At 36.7% G+C, this 22,209-nt stretch overlaps 1 protein-coding gene across 1 annotated transcript in view; it reads left to right on the forward strand.

The window, feature by feature from the left end:
• The window catches only part of ELAPOR2 (endosome-lysosome associated apoptosis and autophagy regulator family member 2), a 190,891-nt gene that overhangs the window by 104,842 nt on the left and 63,840 nt on the right, over positions 1-22,209 (forward strand). Inside the window, exons 3-8 of the mRNA XM_090287277.1 lie at positions 1,645-1,840; positions 4,727-4,874; positions 7,786-7,872; positions 9,759-9,864; positions 10,907-11,059; positions 11,646-11,734. Coding sequence (XP_090143403.1) covers positions 1,645-1,840; positions 4,727-4,874; positions 7,786-7,872; positions 9,759-9,864; positions 10,907-11,059; positions 11,646-11,734 — 779 coding nt within the window. The remainder of the gene's footprint in view (positions 1-1,644; positions 1,841-4,726; positions 4,875-7,785; positions 7,873-9,758; positions 9,865-10,906; positions 11,060-11,645; positions 11,735-22,209) is intronic.

Below are 22,209 nucleotides of genomic sequence, written 5' to 3' on the forward strand. Positions count from 1 at the left end.
AGATTGGCTTATGAGCTGTAGTTTGCAGATCCTTGATTTAGTGTAACATTGGCTCTTGGTTTATATTATTTATTAGTTTACTAGAAGACCTGCAAACCATAGAAAGTAAAACAAAAAAAATTTTCATAACTATGTTTCTCTGATGATAGTACTGGTAGTGATAATAATTACATGTGGTGAGCATTTATTAAATGCTAGGCACTATGCTAATACTTTATTTATATTTTATTTTCTCAATGTAGCCATGAGGCAATGCTATGATTATCTCATTTTTCAGAGGTAAGAACTGAGGCCTGAAGAGGTGAAGTAACTAACTCAAAGCCACAGACTTAGAAAATAGTGCAACCTGGTCCCTTATTTTGACCTTGTAGCCACATGCAATATTCTTTGCCTAACCTTTTCTTATTTTTTGATATTTTACTAATTTGAGGATGTTGATCTCAGAACTAGAAGTTCATTGTATAGCATCTTAAGCTTTTCTGAAAAAAAAAAACTTATTATATTTATTTAGTGGTTAAGTGGATGAGTGTGGATTTTAGCTCTCATTTTTTTTTTTTCAAAATTAGCATGATTTTGTTTTTTTGGAAAGTTTCCAAATGTATTCTAAAAGGAGAATCAACCTAAATGTGAAGATTTGCTGCTTTGCTCTCTGCTGGGAGATTTGTTTTTCTTCAATGGATAATTTGAAGGTTTTATTTTATTCTTGTTTCTATAATATCCTGATTAAAGGATTAGAAGCCCTTTGCTATGATTGAGTCAGTAATACCACATTAAGCACAGAGCCATGCACTCAGGGGACATAGATTTGCATTTTTTGAATGAGTAATAACTTAGCAGCAGCACTACCTTCTTTTCTGTAACTTTGTCAGCTACTAATCACATTGCCCATGATTTCTGGGCACAGTTCTCAGAATTAGCAGAAAACTTGACATGAGTAATAAGATGTAGGTTCTGAAAATGAGTAGGTTGGAGTTGTAAGTATTGAAAAACTGACTCACAGTTCCAGAGTGGAGATACCTGTTTAGCTATTGCATGTGAGGCACTGCCCTCAGTACTCCGTTTATGTTTAATTCTCGTTCACTGGATCCGCCTTTAATTTGGACTTAGTATTTGACCATTACAGTTAGGAATCCAAAAATAACGATCCTTGTTTTCTGGAGGCTCAAAGCCTCACATCAACTGATAAGTGGTATTTATATCTATACCTATGCCTACGCTTCTCTCTTTTCATATGTAATGGATGTATTATGAGAAGAGTATTGTAGGAGCACAGAGGGAGGCAAAACTGACTGCCTGGTTGGTTGGGGCAGGGAGGTCTGTTATAATGAGGGTCATTTTTGAGTTAATAATGGGAGTTTCCCAAATAGAGTAGGTGGGTTGGTCAGCAACAAGAAAGAGAGGAAATATTTTGGTGATGTTATGAATTTTGTTATGCTTGGGAAAGGGTGGGACAAGGGATGGGGGTGGTAAACAGATTGAAGCCAGGTTGTCAAGTGCAAGTAGTGATAAAGGAGACTTTGGAAAGCTTTAAGGAGGGTGTGACATGAACAGAGCTTATAAAAATAATTCTGGTGACAGTGTGAAGGGAAGGAAATGGATGGGGAGTCTGGTGACTGAAGGGTTATACATTCTTCTGCCTTCCAGCTTTCTCCTGTGCTTCCGGAGAGTATCTAGAGATGAAGAACCAGGTATGCAGTAAGTGTGGTGAAGGCACCTACTCCTTGGGCAGTGGCATCAAATTTGATGAGTGGGATGAGTTGCCTGCAGGATTTTCCAACGTTGCAACGTTCATGGACACTGTGGTTGGCCCTTCTGACAACAGGCCAGATGGCTGTAACAAGTAAGAACCCAAAGGAACCTTTGCATCTTGATTGAACAGTTGAGAAGGGTGTAGTTACTCTTTTATAAAAAGAAGTTGAGGATAATCTTGGTACTGATTGGGGTTATAGATAAACTAATTACAAAGAATCATATTTTTTGGACAGTCATTACAAATAATATAGCTTCATTTTTATGAAGTTAAAATAATTCTTCTCAGGACATAATAAATACTGTATGCAAAAATTTGATAAAGCTATTATAAAAACAAATTAATTTTTTAATTTTATATATATATCTACAAATCCTTCTTTGATTTTTAATGGATAATTTCAGATTTTTCTTTCTTTTCCTTTGAAAGGAAGAATGTGTAGCCTTCATTTAGACACTTGATTATTTTCTATAAAAGAGAGTGGGTTAAATACGTGAAGTGGAAAGCTCATTTGTTTAATTTCTGCCTCTTATAGGAAATTATTAGTTTTGCCTGTGACACTGATGGAGGAATGTGAAAGTATTTTGAAAAAAACAAAATGTTCATCTTTGGTCTGTAATCCTTTCCATTTTCTTGCATGGACTATGTAACATTTCCTTTTACATGGCCACGTTATTGAACTTTAGGCCTTTGACTACCTTCTGACAAGGAACTCAAATGTTCTTCCATGACCTAAGGATGCTGGAGCTTATTTAGCTATGCTCAAAGATACGTTCCCTCTCTCCTTCCCTCACTTCCCCCTATCTTCCCTCATTTTTATATAAATTTGGATGTTCAAATAGTATTATTTTCTCATCCTATAAAATTCACTTTATTAATTTTTACAGATCTGCTAAAAAATTCTATCAGCTTTTGTTTACCTAAAATCTTTATTTATTTTTATTTTGGCCTCACTTTCAAAGAATATTTTTTGGACATATGATTTACTCATTGTGTTTATCTTTTACTTAATATTGATTATATTTGTAAGAGCTGTCTTTATTACTTGTCTGTTTCTTTGGACTGTCTTTTTTTCTCAGTTATGGGTCATATTTTCTCATTTCTTTGTCGAGTAAATTTTATTTGATCATAGGGAACGCAAATATTAAGATGTAGAGAAAGCAAATTGTTTTTTCACTTAAAGGGTATTGAATTTTGTCATGGCGGGCATTTTATTTACTGGAAGAGCACCTCTATCTCATCAAGTCTGAGTTTATTATTTTCTAGGGTGGCTCTGTATTGGTTTCACACTTAATTCTAGGTCATGACCTTTACTCTTGGGCAGGAGCTGCAAACTATAGTCTGTGAGCCCTCCTTCGGTTTTTGCAAATCAAGTTGTATTGGAACCCAGCAGCACTCATTTATTTGTGTTGTCTGTGACTGCATTGGAGCTATAGTGGCAGAGAGAAGTATTGCAGAAGATAGATTGTCTACATGCCAAAAATATTTCTCTGCAGCCCTTTTTGAAAAAGTTTGCTGACACCTGCTCTAGAGGGTGGCCTTTATAAGATGTAGTAACTCTGGAATTTTAAGCGGCTGTCCAATAGGTTACCAGGTGTTTTCTTCCCTGGCTGGTTTGGAGCTCCAATGACTCCTGTTCAAGTGACCTCTTGAATGATGTCTCAGCTTTGCAGTGGCGGCTAGGCCTGTATATTCATTTCAGCCCCAAGCCCAGCACCTACAGAGAAACATGATGGACTTCTAGGGCCACTATTTCCTCTGATTCGCATGCCTATAAATTCCAGCTTTCTCAGCTGCCCCAAGCACTCATTTCTGCTCCTCAGCTCAGTGACACCACAGTGCTTTGCTTGGGTGCCATCTGCCAGTGTCATAGTTTGGGAAGTGTCCTGAGGAATGAGGCCAAGGTCAAGTTGGCCTTCACCTCGTGTGTTTTCCTGCTCTCAGGAATCTCATTTCTGCACTGCCTATTCTCCAGGCCTGAAAATGGCTCATGTATTTCGTTTAGTTTAATAGATGGGTAAGAAGAAAGGGCAGATCCAGGACCAGTTAGTCATGTTGAGATGTGAAAGTCTCAGTCTTTTATTCAGATATTTTTTCTGGTAGTAAAAAAGGAAAGAATCTTCCAAAATCTCACTCTTATCATCTAGATAAAAAAATTATATCTGAAGAGTAGCATGCTAAATTGTGCTATCATACAGTTTGGTTGGAATTTTTTGTGCCCCAAAATTCGACACATAACTCCTATATTAGGTTAATTCTAAGCATTAACTTATGGTTAGATTTACAACCCAAATTTTGTTCACCAGTATATTTTCTTCGTTTTTCATCTTGTTTATTAGATCAAAATTCCACACTTTTACCTCATTATATTCTATAAAACTGTGATCTGTATTTTATTTAGCTTCCTTTTCTTTTTTATTGTATTTTTTCCATTGTCATTTCGTTCCTTTACCTCCCCCCTCACCACACTGTTGTCCTTGTCCATGAGTCCTCTTCCTTTTTCCTCAATCTTCCCACCCCATCCCATCCCCCGCCCTTAGCTGTCATCCTGCTCTCTATCTATTTAGGTTCATTTTGAATGGACTTTTCCCAGGACTATTTCTTCCCTCATATCAAGGAACCTCTTTCCCCCACTCCCATGTGTATGTGTTAATGCATAAAATTTCAGATGTTATTTGAGAAAATAGTTCCACCCAAGACATTATAAATAGTGATTATCTCTTTAGTGATCAAAATTTTTGGTGAAAAATAGCAGTTTCATAGCAAATTGATGTTACCAACATTTAGAAAGTCATGTGCCATAAAGAAATGAATATTTTCCCATAATGGTGTTGGTCTTTGAGTTCCAGAAAAGCTTCTCGTCTTCTCTGCTGTGCCTTGCTGATGGAACTACTTTTGAATCTGAGTTACTTAACTTGTAAGCAGAAGTGGTTTCTGAATGCTGACATAAAATGCCTCTGGGTTTTGTTTCCGCAGCTCTTCTTGGATCCCTCGTGGAAATTACATAGAGTCAAATCGTGATGACTGTACCGTATCTCTGATCTATGCTGTGCACCTTAAGAAGTCAGGTTATGTCTTCTTTGAGTACCAGTACGTCGACAACAACATCTTCTTTGAGTTCTTTGTAAGGCCTTTTATATTCTGAAATTTACTTTTTAAGGAACATTCATGTAAAATTTACCTTAATCTGTTGTTCCCATGACACTTTAGACCTTCTCAGGTGTTTTTGTTGTGTGTGTGTGTGTGTGTGTGTGTCTGTTAATTGAACCTTGTGATACTAAAAGAAAACTTTACTTTTTTTCTATAATATTTTATTTTCTGGTGAATAGTGTCTCTTTACCTCTGAGCTCTTACCTTGCAGAGTAACACTGGGCTTAACTTTTGGTTATGATCATTAGATAACCATTTGGTGCAGACTTTTTGCATGAAAAATATTTCCTCTAAGATTCCTTTCAAATTGTGATTTTTGTAGCTACAGACGCTATATTATTAATTTTAGTTTTGTTTAAAGGGCTTTTTTTCCTCTCTGCAATTTCAAATACTTGAGTTATTTAAGTGTATTCATGGGCAATATTTCAGAAGTAGAAGTGGATGTTGCCGTTTCTGTCAGTCTTGTACAATTTGAAGGAATTAGCGGATGGGACAGTTGATGTTTCTGGCAAGAGATTAAATAGCATTACAGAATATAGGATAAAATAGTAGTCTAACAGAATAGGCTATTATCTTTAAAATTATTAAATGGGGGTGGATTTTGGGAGAGTGGGGAGGTGGGTAGAATGGGGAGAGCAAAGGGGGAAAATAGGACAACTGTAATAGCAAAACAATAAAAAATAAATTAAAAAATTTACTTAATAAAAAATTATCTAACTTTTATATAAACTGTAGATAATATAGCAAATATTTGATGTGACAGTGACTCAAATGTTTGAGAAAATGTTTTCAGATAGACTGTATGCTAAAAAAATTGTGTTGTGCAAAATAAGTAGCAAAATATCTTGTAAAATGTTTCTGTGGTACAGATTTCAAGAGGAAATGTACTAGCAATTCTAAAACAAATGTATATTGCTCTTGATAATGAAAATTTCTAAATCAGAAGTTTGGAAGCTAAATTTTTAATGAAAGTATGAACCTTAAATTTGAAGTCAGGAGATTCTGGCTGTCGTCCCATCTCTGCCGTGGTAGCTGTGTGTTATTGGACAACAGAGTTAACTTTTCCGTCCTCAGCATTCACTTCTGTAAAGTGGATTGTGTGATAAGACCTTTTCAGGAGCTCTTCTAGCTCTAATATCCTTTGTCAAGATGTTAAGCAAAATTCAAACAGATTTGCTTTTTAAGCTGCATTTTGTTTGCAAAACACTTCTCAGAGTGAATTATTACCTATTTTATGGGACAGTTTTGCAGTATTACTAAAACTAAAATAAAGTTAAGAAGCAAGGTAATTAGATAATTGAATAAGCACTTGGTTTTTATATTGTCCGGCAAGTGCTTTGAGAGCTGTCAATGAAGGTGCTCCAGAGGCATGAAGTTTCATTACTTCCTTTCAATAATGCCTTTAATCTTCTGGTTATAGACTGAAAAGGTGTGGTAAGTTATGTTCCTTTTTTCATTGATATTTCAGCTTCACTGGCTGTGATTTATTGACTCAGAGGGTCAGTAGTTCATGATCATCCTGCTAAGGGTTAATGGAAAGAAAATGTCTAAAGACTGAAAGATGCAGTTGTACTTGTGGACATTACATAATTTAAAACAATAAAGTATCTAATTTTAGAAGGGTGTGTGACTTTCACTCAACCCTGTCCCCCTATTGAATGATGAAACTGAAACCTAGAAAGAATAAGTGATTAGACTAAGGTTATACCATTACTAGTTACTTTTAGAATGAATAACAGATCTCAGGTCTTTAAAATGCCAGTAAAAAGAATGTCATGATGACACATGATATCTGATTTTGGCTGAAAAAAAGCTGTTTGTTTATCCCAACACTGACCATAAAAGATATATGCTGGGTCCATATCTGTTTTAAAATGGCTTAACACTAACCTTAAAATAGCCATTAGGCTTATAATATAAATAAAGTACTTAAATTCAATGAAAGCCAGTATCCTCAGTAGTGGAAATTCTTTGGTATTTGGATGGGAAAGGATCTATTTTCTAGTTGGTTAGCCTTTGGGTAAGTTCTCTGATGGAGAACATGTTTGTGTTGTTTGCGAAGTGGTCAAGAGCATGGATGGAGTAGCAAAATGTTTTAGAAAAGAAAGGAATAGCTGGTTGGGTGGAAGTAGCATAGGTGATGAGAACCTATTCTAACCTTACTCTGTTGCTGACTGTTGGGTAGTACTCTAAAACTGGCCTAACTTTAAATGTTCCCATCTTCTTTGTAGACCTGGAAAAATAGTGTCTCAAACCCTAGCCATGTTGGAAGAAATTTCAGGAAAGCAATGAGTGTTTGGTGCTAAAGGTATAAGCTGTAGTCATTTGAATTGGTGTGGCAAATGATTAACATTTACCCTCAAAAAAAAATTTGGGACTTTGACTCTATAGTCACTTCCTATACACTTGGAATAAGTCCCAGGGAACTGAATACAAAACAGACTTTTATTTATTAACTTAAGATTTTACTGCTCCAAATAGTGTAAAAATAAACTTTATTTTTATACCATTGGGTTTGCACAGTGAATGCAAGCTTTTAAATCAATTTAGTAAGATTTCTGTAATGACCTTTTCTCTTTAAGTGAATTTTCAGTGTTAACCGCTCGCTCCTTCTTTCTCTTCTCCACCCACCTCCCTACTTCTCAGTGAGCTAGGCTTTTTGTAAAAGCAGTGACAATGCTCACCTAGAACCTCTCACTTGTGTGCAGCTGTCACCTAGGCTTCAGAGGCCTTGGCGTGTTTGCTTGTTGAGAAGTACTCATGGCCATTGTTTAATGTATGTGTTGAAAGAAGTTCTTGCAGCCTGTCCTGTGCTGAGTAACACATTTAATTAAAGCCATTTTTCAAGGACCGTTAGTCAGGAAGCCACTGTGTTTGTTCCGCAGATTCAGAACGATCAGTGCCAGGAGATGGACACCACCGCCGACAAGTGGGTCAAACTCACGGACGGTGGAGAGTGGGGCTCTCATTCTGTAAGTCTCTCTTTGTTCTCTCTGTCACCAATCCCATTTTTTCCTTCCTTTTCCCAATCTTTTAAAAAGGTTATTTGAAGGAAAAACAGATTTCACAATTATTTATTAATTTAGACAACTTTCAGTTAGAGAAGAAGTTTCAAGGACACAGTCTCCAGGTATTTTTCTTACTTTCCTCTTTCTCTTTAGGTTCTTTCCTTTTTTCTTTCCCGTCACAGTCCAACTTTTCTCCTTTTCAAAGGTGGTATTAACAAGAAATAAAGCTAATCAAATGAATATCCAAAACCTCTGAGTACGTAAGTTGACTGTTACTCTTGTCACGTGAGAGAAAACCAATGGCTCTTGGCAATGGAAGGATCCTTGAGTTCCTTTCATCTAGCTTTCTCTGCAGTCTTTGCAATAAGTGATCTTTCAAGTGTGTCTTCTTGGGGATTGTGCTGTCCCTGTTGTTGGGTAGCTCTGATGATCACAAAATTCATCCATGTTTGGAACCAGAACCTTCTTCCTGTCTATTTGCCACTGATTGGTCAAAGTTTTATGCCCTCTGAACAACGCCTTCATACTGAGTAAAGTAACCGCCTAATTTTCCACACAATAACTATAAATGCTTGAAGGCAAATATCAGGTAACACAGTCAACATGCCTGTTCTTATTGGAGGCACTGTCCCTTTGGAGAGAGATGTGCATTTAAAATCAAACTCTGGCTTATAGGGCCTGTGTTTCTTTAGGCAATTGGTTAATCTTTTTGAATCTGTTTTTTTTTTTTTTTTTTTTCCTTTTTCTTTTTCCATGTAAGAAATAGGACCACTTTTTCAGGGTTAAATGAGATGATGTTGGGAAGGGCCTATGTGGTGCCCACAATGTGTACTGAGCTCTATTTCAAGAAATGAACATCCATCCTTGCCTTTGTGTAGTAGCAGGTGCTCCATCCATGGGCAGAGATATATTGACACCGTGTACCTTTCCGAGTGTTTTTTGATCTCTGTGCCTGGAAGTGATATTAGTACCACTTAAGATCTGTTTGCCTAAGCACTCAGTCACTTGGACTTTGAAGGTACAATTAACCCTTGACAACAAATATTCTTTCTTCAGTTATAAAGACTTCATATAGGACGGAAGTACTTAATACGCTACTTCTCTGAATCTCTGGCAAGGTGAAGTGGTTTTATATGTTTTAAGTTTATACAGCTTCCATTCGGCCATCCAGAGACTGCACAGAAGAATAGGGCGGCAAATGGGAAGCAAGGAACCCTTAAAGTTAGTTTTCTTGCCTGAATCAGCACGAAATGTCTCAGAAAGGTAGTTTGATTTATAATTAGAAATATGTCCCAGTGGCAAAGAAAGCAGATATTAGATGTAGTATCATTTAGGTTCTAAAGTCATAGAGTTAAATCAGGTTATTGTATAAAAACAATTTTATTTTTTCTTGTTGCTGTCACAGTATTGTTTATTAAATAAATTAAAAAAGAAGCAAACCCATTCTGTTGACATTGTGTTCTCAGAGCTGAAATCTACTTATGAATAGTGGCATCCAATAAATATATAATTGGGCTGAATGCCTTTCACTCTTTAAAATGAGTCCCTTTTAAATATAAACCTAGACTTCATGAAGATGGCTTGAAAATCATTTTATCTTTTTCTTTAGACTTCAGAAATTTTCTTTTCCTTCTTTATTACTATATTTCTTGGATTGGCAAAGTTTTTTTTTAAGATAATTTAAACTTCAGCAGAGCTTAGGTCTGAATTAATGATAGATTTATATTTGTGGGTTCCAAATTAATGATGTTTTATGATAATGCGAAGAAACATGTAAGAGATTAGCTTTCAGGTATGGTTGGATGTAGCATGGCTCATTTGACCCAAGTGTCTTGTGTTTTTCTTTACAGGTAATGCTAAAATCTGGCACAAACATATTATACTGGAGAACTACAGGCATCCTTATGGGTTCTAAGGCAGTCAAGCCAGTATTGCTAAAAAATATCACAATTGAAGGTATTTCACAGCAATCTGTTTTAGTAGTCAGCTATCAGATTTTATATTGAGTTAAAATATTGATTGAATTTTTAGATTGGCTGGCTCACAGGTTTATGGGACAGGAATTAATATGTTAGGTATCATGTAAGTCTAGAGGTCCTGGTTTTATTCCTGGCAAGTTGACTGATTCTTTTGTTTGTTTGTTTTTTTGTTTTGTACCCTTAAAAATTATTTAGTCTTGGTGAAAAAGTAAACATGATGACAACTTTAGGTATCTTTAAATAAAAGAAAAACGTCTTTGTTAATAACAGCCTATTAGTCATTTGTGCTAGTCACCGAGCTTACTCAGGTCGCTGCTGTATCCATAAAAATAACAGTAAAATAAACACCTTAGCCTGACTGTCTCCTAAATCTCTTGTGCTTCCTTTGAACCAGCTAGGCCTTTGTGGCCCAAGAGAGCAGCTAGTAAACCCTGGAATGATTCATTCTCAGTGCTATTTTTTATTAAAGTAGTGATTCTCCTTTATTAAAGTTTAGCTTTTATTTTAATATTTTTAAAGTGTACTTGTTCCTGTGATGCTATTAATAATTAGTTATAGCGACATCTGCTGGAAATCTCTGGAATTACAATCCAGAAGAAAAAAAATCAAGCCCTTCTTAGGGTCTCTTAAGTCTTGTCTGTGACTTTCTGAGCAGACAATAAAAAGGAAACAAACAGATAGCCACAGAGATGAGGGAATGGTAGATTATAGAATTGTAGGGGACCTTAGAGTTTATTCCACTGGTAAGGTCATGGAGTTGTCTTTTGACAACTGAGTTTATATATTTACTATACCTCTAATAAATGTCAATCTCTTGTTTAAGTGTTTGCTTTTCTTAGTGTTTTATTCAGGATCTATCCCAGTTCCCTGCATGCAGCAGACACTTTCTTGGTGTAATGAGATAAAGGATTTGGGCAGAGCTTACTTCTCACTTCTGGTAGAAGCTGTAAGAAGGTCGTGATTTGCTTGTTGTTGTTGGGTCCTTGCTCCCATTCCCATGCTCTGTCATTACCCCGCAGGGGTGGCGTACACATCAGAATGCTTTCCATGCAAGCCAGGCACCTTCAGCAACATACCAGGGTCGTTCAACTGCCAAGTGTGCCCCAGGAACACCTATTCTGAGAAGGGAGCCAAAGAATGTATAAAGTGTGCAGAGGACTCCCAGTTTTCAGGTAGGTCTAGTCCTAGTTTATACCCTTTGTTCTTGTCTTTTTAAATTTGCATTTGTCAGTGCATAGTCGTAAGCCAGAAGTCACACAGAAGTGGGACAGGAACAATGGGCCAGACACCAAAGTGCTGAAATGAATTAATACTGAATGGATAAAAATGACTTTTTTTCTTTTCTTCATGACTTTTCCTTTGTCTGTATTTTTTCTATTCCATACCCCACAAGTAACTGTTTTGGATGTGTTTACACTAACCCAAATTCATGTTGTACTTTTAGATGATTTGTGGGCATAGAGATATATTTAGACGCTTTAAAATTATTCCAAATTTACAATTTTAATGATAATAGAACAAATCTAATGTCTTCTTGGAAAAACTGTGACCTACCCCATGTGTATCATGGACACACTTATTGCTCTAGTGAAAATAAAAATGTAAGCCTTTACCTTCTTTAGGCCTAGCTAGGTTCTACCTAAATTCCTCTGGTAAAGTTATTTTTACTTTTTGTCTTTTCTGTTTGTTTTGGTTTTTGCCCTTCTGTAAAGTCACAAAGGAATTGACTCGTTTCTGAAATGCATTATTCTGTTTCAGAGGAAGGATCCAGTGAGTGTACGGAGCGCCCTCCCTGTACCACAAAAGACTATTTTCAGATCCACACTCCATGTGATGAAGATGGAAAGGTATTGGCAGTGTTCAGTGGACTCCATTTCATATTTATTCAAGCCTTTTCCCAATTTGAGCAGACTCTGATTTGTTGATGAGAGAGTTAAATGAGCTGATTTATAACACATGCATGTAAAGTAGGGCAGAGGAAATTTAATAATTTATATTCTGAATCCTGCCTTCTTGGCTTTGATTTCCCAGTTTACTAATAATTAGTGATGTGGGCAAGTTATTCGCTGTCTCTGTCTCAGTTTTTTTCATTTAAAAAATAGGGATAATATCTGTATCTATTTCATATGCTATGAGAGTGTGAGATATTCAATGTCAGGTTCCTATGCAGTGCCTGGCACATACTGAGTGCTCAATAAATAACTGCCATTTTAAACAGTTATGTGTATTAAAAAATAGTAATATCAGGAGAAGCACAGCCTTACAATGTGTCCTTGACTATAAGTAAGTCTTCACATTGTTGATAGGTTTTGAGACTTTGAATGAACTGATGTATAACAAAACCAATTTTACCATTGGTTAAGCACCTGTGGCATCTCATCAGCATTACAACGAAACAATAACGGATGTTGAATGTAATGACTTTATTTGGGGACCTGTTGTATCCTGTAGCTTCTCTTTAATTATTTGGTTTCTCAGGGGGTTCTGCCAATAAAAAAAGCCATGTAGCCATTGGCTAATTTAGTTATGGCAGATTACTATGTAATTGCCTTTAGAAAATGCAAAGTAATTACCATATATAAACGACACTGAGCCAGAGGAAAAATGAACACATAAACTCTGCAGTTGACCTACCATTTTCTTAATTAAAAAGTGTCAGCCTATACCAGGCTATTCAGTAGGAGAAGCTGAGATTAAAGCAGCTATGATGAAACATTCTTTTTGTATGTTTGCATCTTTGAAATCATGACATTTAATTTCTTGACCTAGTTTGGAAAATACACATAGTTGCCAGAGTTTATTTTCTTAAGTTTTTATCCTGAGGTCCTATAGTTCTCATACTTATATGGTTATTGTTTTAATTATTTGTTCTTGAGTTTTTTTAAAGAAATTTACTTTTGAATGTGAAAGATGAAGTCCATTCTAGTATTTACAGAAAAGCAAGTACTTACTAATGCAGAATAATTCAAGGGAAGGCCAATCTAAAGAATAGTGGCCAAGTAAGAGCTATTTTTATTTAGAAAATATAGAGAGAGAACCAGTAAGGTGGGTTGAAGTAATTTGGAATAATGTTTCTTTAGTTAAGCTTTTCTTAGCTGAACTTGCCTTATTAACAAGTAAAGCCAATTAAATTCTATATAATAATCATTAATTCAGTATTACTGAAGCTTCTATGAATGAGATCTAATATACAAATGAATCTTGTTTTTGCTATAATAAAAATATTTAGAAGTCATATTTTTTATTGTGTCAATGACTGGTGTGACAATATCTAGTTGACCTGGGGCCTAAAGAAAGTAAGGTCATATAGTAAATGTAGAATGCATAAAACACACACACACACCTATGTGCACATGTGTGCACCCACAGGCATACTGTGTATCGGCAGCCGTCCGTCTCGAGAGACGATGGTGTAGCTTCTTAAGAGTCTATCTGCACCGCCGAGAATGGTTGTGCAGTCCGACTCGGGAGTGACACGGTATCTGTCTCCTCCCGTGTTGAATCGACATCTTGCGATGACGCTGGAGTGTCCTCTCCAGTGAAGCTGAAGCTACAGAGCCTGGGCAGGGTGATATGGAGGGTCTGCTGTTGCCCATGCAGCAGACCACCCCCCCCCCCCTCTTCGCAGCTGAAGGGTCCAAGGGAAAGACGGAGTCAATACAGCTTGGCTTCAGGTGTGCCGCAGGAGTTGCCGGTGTTGACTACAACGTCAAACCGCCTTAGGGACTCCGGCTCCGGATTTTCTGTCGGGGTTTACTCCCTTAGCCTTTCCCCTGAAGAGGTATGCCGCAAGGCAGCGGAGGTTTTTTGGAGTCAGAGTTTTCCTTCTCTGATGTGCCCTGACTGGAAGATCGAACCAGCGACACTTAGCTCGCAGGCCGACGCTCAATCCACTGAGCCAAACCAGCCAGGGAATACTGTGTATACATACACACAAATTATGTTCTTCTGTTGATCAGGGTGAACTCTGAACATGTTTTTGTTATAGAACAAAACAATGGACTAGCACTCCATAAACTCAGCATTCTTTAAAAAGTGATTTAAAACTTATTTCAAGATATAGCTTCCTAGCTTAAGTAGTAAACAAAAGCAATGGGAATTTAATTAAATAACATATAGTGGAAGTATAGATTAGACATGTGAATTTGAATGTTTTCTGTTTTTGTTGGTACCAAATTTTCATTTGTTCTGGTTTCACCTTTTTAAAAAGGATTTTATTCTTGTTTGGAGTGCCCTGGTGATTTGCCAATGGTTTAGTGATGTTTCTCAGGTTGTTCAATGACTGCCTCTCTGATCTTATTTTCCCTTTGCTTAGAGAGAGATTCTCATAAAGGGAAGCAGCTATTGTGATTTAAAGACTTTGAGCATTATGCCTTATATGACAGAAATGTTATAAGTTTCTGTGTTCATTTTGAAGCTCATTTTATTGCTTCCTGCCTATAGGAAACATTTTTCAGGAAAATTTTAATTGATAAGTGGAACCATTCTAATCCTGACTCTCATTACCATCATGAAAAATGTGGAATGCCTACTCATTCTTTCATTTATTCAGTGAATTTTACTGAGCACTGGGTATATACAAAGTGCTGGGTGATGACGGCAGAGCTTACGCTAGGCAGAGGAATGTAAATATCTGCAAGGATTGTAGATCAGTGGTTGTCAAGCTTTAATGTGCATCAGACTTGCCTGGAGGTTTCTGTCTCTAATTGTCTGTTTCAGTTGATCTGGGACTGGGTCTAAGAATTTACATTTCTAAGAAGTTCTCAAGTGATTCTGATTCTGCTGGTCCAGGAGCTCAACAATTTAAGTACCACCCATCTAGACTTTACAGGAAAAGATAGTCAATAAAAAAAATTATTATTTCCCATTGTTATTAGTACTGTAGCAGAGAAGTCTGAGCTTTATGTGGATCAGACCTAATCTGGAGAGGCTTCAGAGCTCTGTATAAAACCTAGGCAAGAGCATGGGAAAGAGCATTTCTGGAAGAGGGAGTGGGGTGGTCAAGACCTGACGTGGGAGGAAGTAGGGGAGTCTGAAAACTACAGAGATATGGGTGTGACTGCCCTTCTCGCTGATATTCTTGGCTCCTTTGATTTCCTTCTCAGGCAGTCTCTTGCCTGTGAAAGCCACAATCATCCTCATAGCTCTTGATTCTAGGAGCACGGACCAAAACTTTCAGAAAAGACTAATTGGCCCTGCTTGAACCACAAGCCCATCTCAGATCAATCATTCAGTTCAGGAGGAGTGTGGCTATCTTGTTGGACAGCTGAGTTCACCTGCTAATCCCTGTGGCTGGGGAGGCCAGACCATGTAACTCCCAGTTTCTTTCAGCATCACACATGGCAGTTCTTTAAGAGAAATAGTTGGTGGTGTCTGTTACCACAACAAAAAGAGAGTGATTCTGTGCTGGTTCACAGAATTCATGCACTCTTTTTAAAAAAATTAATTAATTTAAAATTTTATTTTTCGATTACCATTGACATTCAGTATTATTTTATATTAGTTTCAGCAATGCAGCGTAGTGGTTAGACAGCTATATAATTTACAAAGTAATCCCCCCCCTGATACTTCAAATACCCATCTGACACCATACATAGCTATTACAATATTATTGACTATATTTTCTATGCTGCACTTTACATCCCATGACTATTCTGTAACAACCAATTTGTACTTCTTTTTAAAATTTTATTGTAGTTCTATTACAGTTGTCCCAATTTTCTCCTGTTGTTCTCCCCGACCCCCACTCCGACCCCCCAGTCAAACTCCATGTCCATGGGTCAGTTATACCTGTTCCTTGACTAGACCCTTCCTCTTCTTTCCTCCTTTATCTTCCCTCTTCACTATGGTCGCTATCAGTCTGTTCCTTTTTCCATGCCTCTGGTTCTATTTTGCTCATTTGTTTTGTTCATTAGGTTCCTGTATTAGGTGAGATCATATGCTATTTCTCTTTCACTGTCTGGCTTATTTCACTTAGCGTAATACTCTCCATTTCATCCATGCTGTCGCGAAGGGTAGTAGTTCCTTCTTTCTTTATGCTACATAGTATTCCATTGTGTAAATGTACCACAGTTTTTTGATCCACTCATCTACAGATGGGCACTTAGGTTGTTTCCAGCACTTGGCTATTGTGAATAGCACTGCTCTGAACATAGGGGTGCATAGGTTCTTTTGAATTGGGGTTTCAAGATTCTTAGAGTGTAATCCTAGCAGTGGAATTGCTGGAACCCCTCACCTTTTTTACCGAACCCTCCATACCCTCTCCCATCTGGCAACAATCAGTTTTTCTGCATCTATGAGTCTGTTTCTGTTTTGTTTGTTCATTTATTTTGTTCTTTAGATTCCATAGATAAGTAAAATCACATGGTACCAGTCTTTCCCTGTCTGGCCTACCCCACCCAGCATAATACCCTCCAGTTCGATTCATATTGTTGCAGCTGGTAAGATTTCATTCTTTTTATGGCCAAGTAATATCCCATTGGCCCTGGCTGGTTTAGCTCAGTGGATTGAGCGTCGGCCTGCGAGCTAAGTGTCGCTGGTTCGATCTTCCAGTCAGGGTACATCAGAGAAGGAAAACTCTGACTCCAAAAAACCTCCGCTGCCTTGCGGCATACCTCTTCAGGGGAAAGGCTAAGGGAGTAAACCCCGACAGAAAATCCGGAGCCGGAGTCCCTAAGGCGGTTTGACGTTGTAGTCAACACCGGCAACTCCTGCGGCGCACCTGAAGCCAAGCTGTATCGACTCCGTCTTTCCCTTGGACCCTTCAGCTGCGAAGAGAGGGGGGGTCTGCTGCATGGGCAACAGCAGACCCTCCATATTATCCTGCCCAGGCTCTGTAGCTTCAGCGTCATCGCATGATGTCGATTCAACACGGGAGGAGACAGATACCATGTCACTCCCGAGTCGGACTGCACAGCCATTCTCGGCGGTGCAGATAGACTCTTGGGAAGCTACACCATCGTCTCTCGAGACGGACGGCTGCCGACGACGAATATCCCATTGTATGCATGTACCACAGCCTCTTTATCTACTCATCTACTGATGGGCACTTGGGTTGCCTCCATATTCTGACAAGTGCAAATACCACTGCAGCAGACACAGGGTTTTGGGTATCTTTTGATATATTCCCAAATGTTGAATCACTGGGCCATAGGTAGTTCTGTCTTTAATTTCTAAGGACCCTCCACATTATTCTTCATAGCAGCTGTACCAATCCACACCCCACCAGCAGTGCATGAGGGTACCCTCTTTCCCATAGTCTCGCCATCACTTGTTTGTTGATTTACTGTTGATAGCCATTCTGACAGGTGTGAAGTGATCTCATGTAGTTTTAATTTGCATTTCTCTAATTATTAGTGACTTTAAACATCTTTTCATATTTGTATGGGCCATCTGTATGTCCTCTTTGGAGAAGTGTGTATTCAGCTCCTTGCCTACTTTTTAACTGGATTATTGTTTTCTTTTTTTGGGGTGGTGAGTTATATTAGTTCTTTATAAATTTTGGATATTAACCCCTTATTAGATGTATTATTGATGAATGTGTTCTCCCATTCAGTAGGTTGTCTTTTTGTTTTGTTGGTTTTTGCTGTTTTTAGTTTTATATAGTCCCATTAGTTGATTTTCTCTTTTGTTTCCCGTCATCAAGGAGATATAGCAGAAAAAAATATTGCTCAGAGAAATGTCAGAGATGTTACTGCCTATGTTTTCTTCTAGGAGTCTTACATTTAAGTCATTAATCCATTTTGAGATTACTTTTGTATAGGGTGTAAGGAGGTGTTTTAGTTCCTTTTTTTTTCATGTTTCAGTGTAATTTTTCCCAAAACCATTTATTAAATAAACTATCTTTACTCCATTGTGTGTTCTTGCCTCCTTTTTCAAATATTAATTGACCATATACACATGGGTTTGTTTCTGGGCCTTCTATTCTGTTCCATTGATGTATCTCTTTTTATACCAATACTATGCTATTTCAATTTATAGCCTTGTAGTGTAGTTTGATATTAGGTAACATGATACCTGTGACTATTCTTCTTTCTCAAGATTGCTGTGGCTCTTTGGAGTCCTTTGGGGTTCCATATAAATTTTTGGATTACTTGTTTTAGTCTGTGAAAAACGCCATTGGTATTTTGATAGGGATTATAATGCATGTCCCCTTAAATAACATAAATAGATCTGGTAAGATTGGCTTGATATACTGGGAATTCCCACAGCATTTTTTGTACATATCTCTGTTGATAATTACATGGTAATCATAGAAGGTTTGCTAGTGTTTTGGTATCAGATCAATTTATTGCAAATACTTGTAAAGATGTCTGTTTCCTTCACTAGCCTCTTAGCTTCCTATAGACAAGAACTTTTTAATCATTTAAAAAAGACTCTCTCTAAGCCTCGTAGAGCACTTAGCATACAGAAGGTAGTAAAACGTCTTTTGAAAGAACTAATGAATGAGAAAATTAGTAAGTGAACGATAAATTATTAACACATTTAGAGTGTTGGATTCTGTCCTTGGCATTAAGTCTTGAGAAAATTTTGACAGAACGGGAAGAATCTGAAGAAGAGAGGTCAGGATATTAAATTATTTTATATGAATTATAGTTGAAGGAATTGTTTTTTAGGTTGGAGAAAAAAAATACCATGGTACGAAGGAATCATGATCATCTTTTAATGTTTCTTACTTGTTCCAAAGAAATTTAATCTCTTTCCTTTGAATACTCATGCCAGTTCATGGTTTTCTTCACAGTGGTAATGGTGAGATGACAATAATTCTAGTATTAGTAGTGATACCACTAACAACATAAGCAGCTAATGTTTCTGCACATGCTCGCTCAGTGTGTGTGTGTCTTCAAACATTGCCCCTAATTTTTTAAACAGCTGTACAATTTAGATATTTTACCTAGTTTGCAAATGAGGAAACAGAGGCTTAATGAAGTTAATTAAGACATTTCTGTAAGGTCATAGCTAGTAAGTTTTAAGGCTGAAATTCTACCCCAAATCTGTCTCCAAATATGATGCTTATGTATCCTCTTCATGTACTTTTTTCCTTTATATTATAGCCGTTTTTGAACCTGTCTTCTTAGGGTTATACTGTAATCTTCTCCAGAAGATTGTCTTATTAATATTAAATTTTCCCACAGTGCTTTTTTCCTCCATATAGTAGGTACTTAATAAGAATTTACTAAATAGTAAGTTGAATCATTTGCAGGGAAGTCTTAGGAAAGAGTAAATAGATTTTTCTGTGTTATTCTATGAGGCAAAAATTTGGGTTAATCAGGTGAATTTACAGAAGATAAATCCCAGAGGTATGTAATGATTTTCTAACAAATAGAACTGCTCAATTCTGGAATGGCATGCTCTGTCAAATATGAAATTTCCTGCCAAGGCTAGAAGAGTACCTGGTAGGAAAGTATGTTTTAGAAGGAAGCCTTCTTGAGAGGAGACATTTGACCTGCATTTTTAAGTATAGAAAATAGATCATAGAGGGTTTGCTAGTGTTTTTGGTATCAGGTTACCTAGCACTTTTCTTTGACCTTTAGCAAACTTCAGTATTATAAAGTATTCCAAATGCTCAAGGTCTGTAATATAGTACTTATGAGTTAGGTAGCAGGAGTAAGATATAGAAGACATTTGAAAATAGGGTAATAAAGGATATAGGTTTTAGATCCCCTTTTCTTGCTGTATGATTTTAGCAAGTCAGATATACTTAATTCTCAGTTAGGATGATGGGAAAACAACATGGCCTTTCTCAGGGACTAGGGATTCCTGGATTTGTTTAAAATAAAAATGTTATGATAGTCTTTTTAAAAATACTTTAAAAAACAGTATTATTGAGATGTAATTCTGATACCATATGCTATATCCACTTTAAGTGTCAATTCAATATTTTTAGTATATTCACCCCAATCTAATTTTGAAACATTTCTTGCCTAAAACCCTGGCTAGAAATTCCAGTACAAAGTCAAATCCCTGTGGTGTCTTGTACGTAAAGGAAGAAGAGAACCCAGGATTTTAAGTATTTAGAAAAGAGTCAAGTAGGTAATCACAAGGGAAAAGAGATAAAAGCAAAAGCTTCATAAAAAAGTAATCCCAGTGAGTGCCAATATATACATGGGTGAGTTGAGGATGTGTTCAGAGCAATGCGGATGTTGATCATGGTTTTGAAGACAGGACCAGGCAAAATTTGACACAATGGCATACATAATTGTGGGAGAGACAAGTGAGTTTCCAGTGGGTTGCAACTAGAAAGGGTCAAGGTTTGGAAGAGGAAGAGGTAAGCAATAGCCTGGTTGGGAATAGCTGAGTTGAAACATCATAAAAGCGCAAGGCAGTCAGCACAGACTGACAGTTGATAGACCCTTTGAAAGCACATGTAATTAACCTCTAGTGATTTCAGCCAGTCTACAAAGCCTGGTGCATTTGTACAAGGACATTTAGAGGAGAAAAGCAGGCAGCCATGGATGTATTCAGTCTCAAAATTTGTCTTAATTTTTGTCCTCTCAGTCTTGAATTTTATTTCAATATAAGAACCAGCTTCTGATTGATACCTCCATCAGTATCATATGTATCAATAAAATGTATTTTATTCATACTTAATAGAAATATACTTGGACACTATAGTTCTTCTGCAATCTTAAGCAATCTCATAAGTTTTGCTCTATTAAGGTTTTGGTTTCATAAAACATTTTATAATTTTATCTCAACTTGCCAAAGAGTGAATCGATTTTTGGTATTTCACCTGCACTGTGAGCCATCTGGTGCTGCATATCATTAATATTACTTATTAGCTTTCCCCAGTCAGCCAGACTTGAAAGCATCTGTCCCCATTAGAAAGAAAGGCAAAAAAATTAGTCTGCCATCTGAAGCAAGACTCTATAAACAAAACTTTTTATAGAGAATTTGAAATTTGACTTCTAAATGTTTGAATGTTTACAGGTAGTACACATTTTCTAATCTTTAAACATTTACTGTGTTTGGATTGAAAATCATGTGGTTAGTTGACATCTTAAAAACATACTTAGAATATTTTAATATTTTTACCCTTACTAAACTCATTCTCCTTGACTTACCTTACTTTACTATTTACTAGCTGTGTATGACTTTTGGGCAAGTTGTTTAAGAGATCTTCTGGGGCTCCCTCATTTATAAACTTGAGGATAATATTGTAATACTGACCTCCCAAAGTTGGGGAGAAGATTACATGGTGCACCCCCAAGGTCATCTTGAATGTGTAGCCTCAGCACTGCGCCCACTGCCATGTGGGAACAAACTATTCCCAACACTGTAGTAACTCACACAACACAATGAAATTTTAATGTCAAAATAATTAAGAAAATTTGTGAATTAGCAAGGATTGAAAACTTCTTTTCTGTACTTAAGCCAGAATTTAAAAGATGATCCCCCAAATATAACAATTTTTTTTTTGCTTAGATTCTCTGAATTTCATATTGCCTTTCTCAGGGGAGTTGAGAATCCCTTATGAATACAAGAACTAATTTATTTTTCCAGCTGTTTAGGAAGCTCCAACAGTAATGGCCATCACTTTACAGATGGTAAGAGAGAGGCATATGGGTGAAGTGGCTAGTTAGACTGTTTCATGACATAAGTCATAAAATGAATGCAGAAAGAGAGTTGTAAAATGCAAAAAAAAATTTATAATTTTGTTGAGACATCTAACTTTTAAATCAGTTTCTTAAGCATCTTCTTTTTCAGATAAAGATAGTTTACTTCTCTATAAGAGAATGACATTGAGTAGCCTAAAGGGCTTACTATATATGATTTTCTATACACTGAAAATGGCTATAGAGAATTGCCTTTAATTTTGGTTCTCCAGCTTCAGTATTAGCTTATTATTGCAGAAGTTGTTTTGAAGGAGACAAATACTCTCAGCAGATTATATGTTTAATGAAAGAAGCTACTAATTTCTTTTTAAAAACTATAGTTATGAAATAATTTATTTTTCTTTTTGCATTTAGAATGCCTTTCCCCCTACTGATAATATCAATTTTGTTTTTGAAATGGCTAACCCATTTAATGTTTTGGTTTCAAAAGAGAATAATTGTATAATTACAACTTTCTGAATATGGCTGAGTCATACCTATTTTATTATATTGCGTGGGGATGTATGCAAGAGTGAGAAAGAATGAAAGGATAAGGTTAAAAGACTTCCCTCTTTGAAGTTAGAGGCTGTCTTTTTTAAATAGTATTTTTATTTTTCAATCACAGTTAACTTATAATATTACTTTAGTTTCTGGTGTACAACCCAGTGATTATGCATTTACATAAATTACAAAGTGATCACCCCAACAAAAAAGTACCCACCTGAAAC

This window comes from Furipterus horrens, unplaced genomic scaffold (genome assembly GCF_987537825.1).
Source record: "Furipterus horrens unplaced genomic scaffold, mFurHor1.1.pri manual_scaffold_9, whole genome shotgun sequence".
NCBI lineage: Eukaryota > Metazoa > Chordata > Mammalia > Chiroptera > Furipteridae > Furipterus > Furipterus horrens.